The sequence below is a fragment of the Anguilla anguilla genome, chromosome 10, assembly GCF_013347855.1.
Source record: "Anguilla anguilla isolate fAngAng1 chromosome 10, fAngAng1.pri, whole genome shotgun sequence".
Lineage (NCBI taxonomy): Eukaryota > Metazoa > Chordata > Actinopteri > Anguilliformes > Anguillidae > Anguilla > Anguilla anguilla.
The window spans coordinates 2,773,764-2,783,272 of NC_049210.1; the positions used below are offsets into that span (position 1 = coordinate 2,773,764).

At 51.5% G+C, this 9,509-nt stretch overlaps 1 protein-coding gene across 1 annotated transcript; it reads right to left on the minus strand.

Annotated features, from left to right (window-relative positions):
* Positions 1–567: 567 nt before the first annotated feature.
* Positions 568–9,509, minus strand: LOC118237172 (eosinophil peroxidase-like). Its single transcript, XM_035435641.1, has 15 exons — positions 9,414–9,509; positions 8,322–8,390; positions 7,932–8,019; positions 7,463–7,644; positions 6,918–7,050; positions 6,340–6,469; positions 5,811–6,017; positions 4,888–5,245; positions 4,226–4,386; positions 3,756–4,014; positions 3,144–3,314; positions 2,555–2,792; positions 2,071–2,270; positions 1,788–1,841; positions 568–1,118 (listed from the first exon to the last, which is right to left on the minus strand). The coding sequence occupies exons 1-15, from the start codon at positions 9,505–9,507 to the stop codon at positions 679–681; spliced, it is 2,784 nt and encodes a 927-aa protein (XP_035291532.1). The 5' UTR covers positions 9,508–9,509; the 3' UTR covers positions 568–678.

A 9,509-nucleotide genomic window follows, 5' to 3' on the forward strand; every position in this document is an offset into this window, starting at 1 on the left:
GACAAATTATTTTTATTAAGCAACGAAACATAAAAAGAAAACAGGTAATTTGCATCAGCCAAAAAAAAAACAAAACAAAAAAACAAACAATAAATCTTCATTTTCTATAACTAAGGAATTTCTATAAATTTCCTTAGAATATTAATTTATCATTCTCTGTATTTACTTAATTACTTACTTAAATACTTCAGTGCTGCATTAATATTTAATATTTAACAATCAGTCTACACCCTGCCTATTTTCTTACAAATTAAATAATGCATAAATCATTATAACACTGGACTACACCCGTTACACTGTGTTTCTGATTTTTGACTTAGATTCATTGACATAAAATGTTCAGAACTGACATTGAAAAACCTTGTTTTTTAAAAAAAAGAAAAAGTCATTAGTGAGGGAAGCCAACATTTCTGCTCTCCTTCTTTGGAGTCAAACTGCGAGGAAACATTGGGGGAAAAAAATGGAGAATATGAGTGAAAGAAGAGGAGAAAAAAATGATGATCTCACACCATGCATATTGTGGGCCCTGAGGTCGAGGATGGGGTCGGAAGGGGGGGGGGGGGGGGGGGGGGTGGTGGGGTCAGCCTCCTGGTCAGGTGGTCGGGCTGGGTGGGGTAGGGAGGTGGTGGTGGGCTCGTCCTCCCGGTCAGGTGCTCAGGTGCTCAGGTGGCCTGGCCCCTAGTAGAGCAGGTGCCCGAGGAAGTAGCTGTCGGCGGTGAGCCCGTTGCCCCCGAGGTTGGCCTGCAGCCACACCTTGTCGCCCTTGCGCAGGGGGATCATGGTGCCGCCGGACGCGGTGATGTAGCCGTCGGTCCGCGAGGTGGAGGAGTGGAACACGAGCGCCCCGTTGCGGCGCAGGTCGACGCTGCCCGCGTTCTCATGCAGCGTGACGTGGAAGTCGAACATGTAGAGGCCGGGCACCACGCAGGTGAAGACGCCCGTCTTGGTGCTGTAGTGGCCCTGCTCGTTGTAGATGGATTCGCGGAAGACGATCTTCTGGTTGGGGCTGGGGCTGTTGTACCCCAGCCGCACTGCGAAGGCCGAATGGCTGCTGGTGCTGTTGCTGGGGGGGCCGGGGGGGCCGGGGGGGCCCGCAGGTCCAGCTGGCCCTTGTGGACCTATACAGAGAGGGGGGTGAAGGGGGGTGGGGGGGGTTAGTGGCCTGTTGTATCCTTAATTGTTATGACCCTACTATTTTGTTATGATACTCATACAATCCAAAGACATGCAGGTCAAGCATGCTTTGGATGAAAGCATCTGCCAAATAATTGTAAAATAAACTTTAAAACAAACTACTTGGGAGGGAGGCGGGGTTGCTGCAAAAGAGCATGCTTGCTCAGACAACCTACCCTGTATAAATGAAGGTTAATAAATAAGTTCTATATACATCAGGTAAATACATCTAATAAGCCTGAGCTTTAGCTTCGGAACATGATTTGCAGGAAGATGTATTATGTAATTATCTGTCTGATGCTGTAAATAAGGGGTCTAAATTACATGAAATGCACGAGCATAGTGGATAAAAGAAAGTGTAATAACACACAGAGAACTACCAGCAGTGTATTTTCCAGCTCAAATGGCATGATTATTACCGCAAATAATTATGAACCATTAATTATGAATCATTAATGAATGCTGCTATTACTACTAATGCAAGGTGTAGTAGTATTATCAGTAGTAGTATTACCACCAGCAGTGGCATGAACAGCTGCATGGATTCCAGTGGCAATAATAATAATAATAATAATGTGCAGAAGAAAAAAAGGATTTCAGAGGGGCAGTCTTACCTGGTGGTCCAGGTGGTCCTCTCGGTCCAGGGGCTGGCGTAGGTGGTGGTGCCTCTGAATTATTTTTAGGACAAAAAGAAGAGTTGGAATTGTTTTAGTCTTCTTCTAAAATCGCCGGCTAAAAGGATGTGGGGTTTTTACTGTAAGAGTTGCCAAACACTGGTTTTAAATGTCCATGTGTGTCCATGAAAGTGACCCTACTCAGACTATTAGGATCATTGAGGAGGAGGGGACGGGGGACGGGGGGCGTGGGGGGGGGGGCGGCGCGGGGGGGTAAACTCACGGTTCTCCTGCCAGGGGGTCAGGTCGAACGCCGGGATGTCCTCGCAGCGCGCGTAGCCGGCCCCGCGAGGCCGGTACAGGAAGGGGTTGATGGGGACCTCGGTGACGCCGCTGTTGTCGCAGATGATGCGGGCGAGGGACGTGCGGGTGAGGGAGGCGCGCTGCTGGCTGGTGAACACGCCCTCCTTCTGCCACCACAGCCTGAGGAGCGGTATTCAGTGTTACTTGGGCAACATCTGACATTACTAAACATGGAAACATGGGATTCCCTTATTCTTGTTCAGTTAAAAACAAAAATTATTATTCAGGCCTATCTGCTTTCATGCACACGCACGCACACTCGCGCGCACACACACACATGCACGCACACTCTCACACTCGCGCACACACACACACACGCACGCACACTCTCACACTCGCGCACACACACGTGCACACGCATACACACACGCACACACACACACACGAGCGCGCGCAGCTCTCACCTGTCTCCCTGGCGGATCTTCTGGAACTGGGTGGCGATGATGCAGGCGAAGAGGGGTCCCACGCGGCCTCCGTGCACGAAGGGCTCTGCGACGCCCCCCATCCACACGTCGATGTTTTCGGGCGTCCCGTACAGCTCGATCAGCTTGCGGGCCATGACCGTGTTGTTCATCACCTGCGCCAGCTCTTCCTCGTTCTGCGGCCGGGACAGGCCACAGAACCCGCGCCATGCGTTGTACCCTGTCGGGGGGAGGGGGCGGGGCGGGGCGGGGGGGGGGGGGGCGAGGAGGAGGAGGAGGAGGAGAAGGGCACACAGCGGGTAAGCAAATAAGCTTACTTGTCCTGCAAATAAAGCTAATTCAATTGAACAGAGACAGAGAGAGACAGAGAGAGATGTAGAGAGAGACAGAGAAAGAGAGAGACAGATAGCGAGAAAGAGACATAGAGAGAGAGGGAGAGACAGATAGCGAGAAAGAGACAGAGAGAGAGAGAGACATAGAGAGAGACAGATAGCGAGAGAGGGACATAGAGAGACAGAGAGAGAGAGAGAGAGAAAGACATAGAGAGAGAGAATGTGTCAGGAGCCCTCACCTGGCAGACCATGGTCCCGGCCCCGCTGCATGTTCAAAGAGGCCAGGTCTAGGGCCAGTTTGCTGCTAAATTGGAAGAGCTTGTTCCTCAGTTCCTCGTGCATCAGCTTGTCCTGCACGTTGAGCTTGGCCCTCTGGCCCACCAGGCCCCGGAGCAAGGGGTCCACACCACCTGGGGGGGGGGAGGGGGTGAGGACACCGTCAGCGCAACCATGACCGCCCCCCAAAAAAAGCTGCCCTGAACCTCACCAGACTGGTTGGGACCAGTTTTGTTGGGACACCTGACAAACTGACCGCTTTTGTTCTGTTGCAGTGCTAACGTGCTAACGAACCCCGTTCCCACACTCGATTCTATCAATTATTCTACCACGTATTAGCTCAACAAGATCTGTAACGGTCGAACGAGGTGTGCGTTGCTACGGTTGGAGTTGACGGTTGTATGGTTAGCCGTTGAGTGAGGTGTGCTTCGTTGGACAGAGTTGGAATGAAAACCTACGGGGATTGTAGATCCCCAGGAGCAAGGGTTGGACACCTCTGTTCTAATGTGACTTTTTTTTGTTGCGGTCCTAATGCTGCCCCCCCCCCCCCCCCCAAAAAAAAAACGTAAACGTACCTTCAAAAAGGAGCCGCCAGGGGGTGAAGAAGGCCTTGTGCAGCAGCACACTGGGGTGCGCTGGGTTTTCGCTGTAGTTCTCGTCGAGCCTGAAGATGAAGGGCTGGATGGCCATGTGGGCGAATCGGAAGGCGGCGGTGGCGAAGACGTTGGCGATGCTGGGGTCCACGTTCTCGTCGTAGCCGGGGTAAGCGGGCAGGTATCGCGCCATGTAGTCCGGCCCCACGATGTAGAACAGGTAGTCCCGGAATGTGATCACCTGCGGGTGAGAGTGGCGCCGGTAATTCATTTGGGAAGGTGGGTATTAACCCATGCTCCACTAGGGGTTCTACTGAATTAACTAAACTGCGTTTAATTTCCTGAGTGACGTTAGCTTAATGACGTGGGACTCCAGAGGGAGTGTAGAGGCGAGAGGCGGCGTGGCGTGGCGTGGGGGGGGGGGGGGGGGGGGGGTGGGGGGCGAGCTTTACCTGGAAGTAAGCGCCCATGATTTTGCGGGCCTCCTGGTACAGGGTCTCGCTGCTCCAGTGCGGGTTGAGCTGCAGCAGGGCGCGCGCCAGGCGGTTGTGTTCGCGCAGGAACAGCGTGTGGACGGACCCCAGGGCGATGTTCTCAATCACACGGCCATCACCTGCGCAATAAAAAAAAAACAACAAGAGACACCTCGGTCAGCTCACCCGACTTTTAGCCATGTCCGTATACCCGCTCAGGAGTCTATTTGCTTGTTAGGTGATTTCACCTATCGTAGCAGTGACTGATCCACAGCTAGCTGTGACTGCACACGGTTTTCTGTATCCACACCCAGGTCGGGGGTGTTCAGTTCAATGCCATTTTCTCTCTCCCTCTAAATAGATGTGTTTAAGAGTCCACGTCTAGTTAAGGACGGCACATTTTGCGTTGCTCTCAAACACCGTCGGCGTCGCAGTAAATAGACTCCCTTTGGAACACATCAGTTGCATGTTTGCAGCAGAAAACTAGTTAACTTTGACACAAAAAAAAAAAAGTGCGTTGGAGGATATTATTAACGCATCCTTTTTTTTTTTTTTTTTTGAGAGTAACTCCGCCCCGTACACGGGTTGTTTTGCCCACGGCAGACGCAACGGCAGTAACTGGCACCCCTTGCCCCCTTTACCTGCCACGAAGCAGGGCACCTCCTCCAGGCCGGTGGTGTTGAGGATGGCGTTGCGCGTGGCGCACATGTTGGCGGGCATGGTGCCGAAGGGCAGGTGCTCGCGCCCGTCGGCGTCCCTGTAGCGCTCGTTGACGCGCAGCAGGCCGCCGTCGTTGGTCAGGTCCCGCAGGCTCAGGGCCTGCGCGTCGGTGGAGCCGTACACCTGCCCCGCGTCCAGGTAGGCCGTCAGCGTGTTCATCTGCTGCCGCACGTTGCCCGCGCCGAAGACGAAGCCCGTGCTGCCCGTCCCGCAGCCGGGGGCCGAGCGGTGGAAGGGCATGCAGGCGGCCTGGCTGTGGCGCGGGTCCGTGTCCGGGATCTGGGTTCCAGAAAGGGGGGGGGGGGTTTATGTCAGACATCACCACAAACCAAATTTTTTATTTTGTCCTGTTGATCTACTTTAATCGGAGGCCCCCCAAAAAATGTATGCAACGTGGGGCTCGGAGCCGCTGATTGGGAAGCGTTATCGTAGCGCGCTAAGTGAGCAGCAGGGCTCGGAGCCGCTGATTGGGGAGCGTTAGCGTAGCGCGCTAAGTGAGCAGCGGGGCTCGGAGCCGCTGATTGGGGAGCGTTAGCGTAGCGCGCTAAGTGAGCAGCGGGGCTCGGAGCCGCTGATTGGGGAGCGTTAGCGTAGCGCGCTAAGTGAGCAGCAGGGCTCGGAGCCGCTGATTGGGGAGCGTTAGCGTAGCGCACTAAGTGAGCAGCAGGGCTCAGAGTGGCTGATTGGGGAGCGTTAGCGTAGCGCGCTAAGTGAGCAGCAGGGCTCGGAGCCGCTGATTGGGGAGCGTTAGCGTAGCGCGCTAAGTGAGCAGCAGGGCTTGGAGCCGCTGATTGGGGAGCGTTAGCGTAGCGCGCTAAGTGAGCAGCGGGGGACGGACGCCTACCTTGATGGGGAAGCAGGGCTCGGCGCGGTCGCAGGACTCCTCGCAGTTGATGCCGTTGCTGAAGGAGCGGATGCTGGGGGACGTGGGCGTCAGGGTCAGGTCGTGGTCCGTCCACTGGCCGAAGATGGTCACCAAGTGGGTGTACATGTTGTCGCTCACTACATCCTCATTGGCCGTTTTCAGGATGCGGTTAGACACTTCCCTTACCTGGAATGATGGGGGGGGGGGGGGGGGGGCGGGGGGGGAACAAGAAGAGGTGACCAAGAATGTAGTGTTTCCACTTTCAAACTTTGACATCTTCTTCATTTTCTGATGTATCATTTCTTTCAGAGAATACAGAAACAGTCGGCAAAACGGACCGTAGTGAAAATTTGCTCAAGACTGGCAGTACATGTAAAACTACCACAATTATTTATTATTTATTATTATTACTACTACTACCGCTGCTGCTGCTGCTACTACTACTACTATGCTATTACTACAACTGCAACCACTAGTGATATTGCTACTAAAAGTAAATGAATCGTACCAGCGGGAGAACTCTTCCGTTGACTTCCAGCTCTCTGTCCCACGCAATGGGCAGGGAGACGCCATCCTGGTACCGTGGGGGCAGCCAGCGGGCGAGCGGGGTGTTGGAGGCTCCCAGGCGAGGGTTTTTTCTGTCGGGACGAAGGACGCGAGCCAAAAAAAAAGGGAAAACTGTTAGCGTTAGCATTAGCACTGAGCGCCACCATTTTACCCGAGTGCATCTCTACCAAGCATGTCCTTGAAAGGGTGATTTTTTTTCAAGCTAATTTTTAAAAGGTTTTTTTTTTTTTTTTTTTTTTTTTTTTTTTGGAAAGTTAATTTTGCTGAGTCTGCTCCACCTTGTCAAGCTAAGGAGTAGAGGGGGAGTAGACCGTGAATTCAGCTTATGAGAAGTTGCAGAATGCCGGAATGCTAAACAGTAGTAGCGCTACGCTATAAAAAAAAAGTGCCCGTACTCATATAAGCGAAAGAGCCCATCCCAGTTCAGTTCAAGCACTGGCCAGACCATGACTGGCCATCAGCCAATGGGAACGCTGGGAGTTTTGTCAGCGTTAGGTGGGGAGGGTTTGGCGGCCTTACCGGTTGTTGCAGACGTTGGTGGCCGTCCTGTACTTGTTGATCTGTGCGGTGGTGCGGCAGGAGGGGGGCTGGACCCTCGCAGAGCAGCCGGTCAGGCGGGCTAGAGTGTTCAGCTCGTCTGTAGTCAGAAGATCTGAGACACAAAGAGTGTGCGTGTGAGAGCGCGTTCGTGCGTGAGCCTGTGTGTGTATGCGTGTGTGTGTGTGTGTGTGAGCCTGTGTGTGTGTGTGTGTGTGTGTGTGAGTGTGTGTGTTTATGTGTGTGTGTGTGTGTGTGTGTGTTTGTGTGTGTTTGCGTGTGTTTGTGTGTGCGTGTGTGCGTGTGTGCGTGTGCGTGTGTGCATGTGTGTGTGTGTATGCGTGTGTGTGAGCCTGTGCGTGTGTGTGTATGCGTGTGTGCGTGTGTGCGTGTGAGAGCGCGTTCGTGCGTGAGCCTGTGTGCGTGTGTGTGTGTGTGTGAGCCTCTGTGTATGTGTGTGTGCGTGTGTGTGTGTGTGTGAGCCTCTGTGTGTGTGTGTGTGACAGGCGGTGTGTGGGGCCTCGTACCCGTGGCGTTGAGGGAGCGCCTGTAGCGTCCGTGAGCGTGCACGTTCTCCTGGATGAGCCTCAGCGCGTTCTCCATGTAGTCCGCCGCGCGCACCGCCGACCTGGTCTCGCCGAACGGCTGCTTCATCAGCCGCAGCCTGTTAGCCGCGCTCACCGTGTTCCTCCGCACCCTGTCCAGGCTCCTGTGGGGGGGGGGGGAACGATATACTAAAAACACGACTTGTGCTGGTGCGTCTTGGGCCTGTTAACCTCAATAATGCTTTTCTGGTTTAATGGAAGCAAATCCCTGCAGAAATGCTCCAGAATCTAATATAAAGCCTTCCAAGAAGAGTGGAGATTGTTATAGCAGCAAAGGGTGGACCAACTCCACATCAATGCCCATAAAGAATGAGATGTTTGGTGTTTGGTGTTTGGTGTTTGGTGTCAGGTGTACTTTTGGTTAATGTAGTGTACATCTTCAGGTACTTACGTTTCTCTGGAATATTTGTAGGCCTCATCAACCAGCCTCTTGGCCTCCTCTACTGCATCCAGAATGTATCTGCTTCCCAGGCTCTCTTCTGTAGATGAAAACACTGTGTCAAAATGCACATTGTGTAGCAGGGCTTTTAGCTTGAAAGAAAGTCGTCCGTGATTGAATTTTCAGTGAATCAAACTGAACACATCTAACAGAGGTAATAAATAAAATATCTCTGATCAAGGACCTGAAAGGTTCTGGACGGATTCGTGTTTTTAGCGGATGCACTTTTCTAAAAAAAAAAAAAAAGAAGCTAGCCATGGTAACGTGCACAGCCCACATTTTTGACGGTCACCATGGCACGCCCCCCCCCCTCCCCCCAGGTGTGTTCCGGAACTGACTCACCTGCAAAAGCCTGGCCCAGCAGACACAGGCACATAGCGGACACCAGCAGACCTAGAAAACCCCTCATTTCTGAAAAAAACAAAAGAGCAGAGCCCCCCTAGTTCACAACACGTTTCCATTCACGTCTTAGAGGAGAACAAGCAGACTGTGTAAAAGCGTTGTCGTATGTCACATGTATGCTTTTATCCTGAACAAATCACGCATTTTTTTTTTTTAAACATATTTTTACCACATCTCCATGCGTTTGGTTTCCCCAAATATGAACAAGAGCAGATAAAGTTCTTATAAAATGCAAGGCCTTCGAGCAAATCAGGGATACGTTTTTCTTTAAAAAGAAGAAGAATGAAGTCATTTAAGATTGAGTCATTTTGCGTACTAATAAGCGACAAAAATATATTCACATATTACACAGCAAGCATGTTCTCTAATGCACCGCACGTCCTTTCTGGTGAGTGGACCAGCGCACCACAGAATTCACCCTACTGAGATGTGAGCCTCTCACCTGTACTGACACCTGCGCTCCGTCTTACCCATTCTTTCCCTCTCGCATTCCATTTCAATATTTAAATAAAGTGTGGCTCCCTCACGCGCTCAAAACCAACCACAAATATAGAAGGTGCAACAAGTTAATTTTGCGCATATATGAACGAATGACCCACTGAAAACGTCAACCTGGCAACATGTTACCAATTATTACCAATTCATTCCTCTAAGCATTTTACCTCACGGTTGAATTCATACCTTGTTTCCGGACCATCCTTCAGCGTATCAATAAATAGTCCATGCTTATTTTAATTTAAAATTATTTCTTTCCATACATGGCTTCTATTCACATTAACTATAAAATCATCCTGTCACAACCGCCAGTAATTATAATTGTATAATTACACTCACTCGCTGTTCTGCCTTCTGAACCTGACTTGGAAACTTGAAACTTAAACCTTGAAATTTGAAATAAAAAATAAAAAAATTCATCCTAATGACCTGTCCATGTGCTATTGCGACAGACACCGCGAGAACATCGCAGACGTTCAGAGCGCAGCTGTCCGCTAAACGACAGCCGAAGACGGCGAGCAAGAAACGCGGCTTTACCTGAAGACTTGAGATCTTTCCTCGGCGTAAGAGATTCCGAAGCCTGTGCGCTGTGTGTGTGTGTGTGTTCGTGTTTGAGGCATCCACAGTGCATGC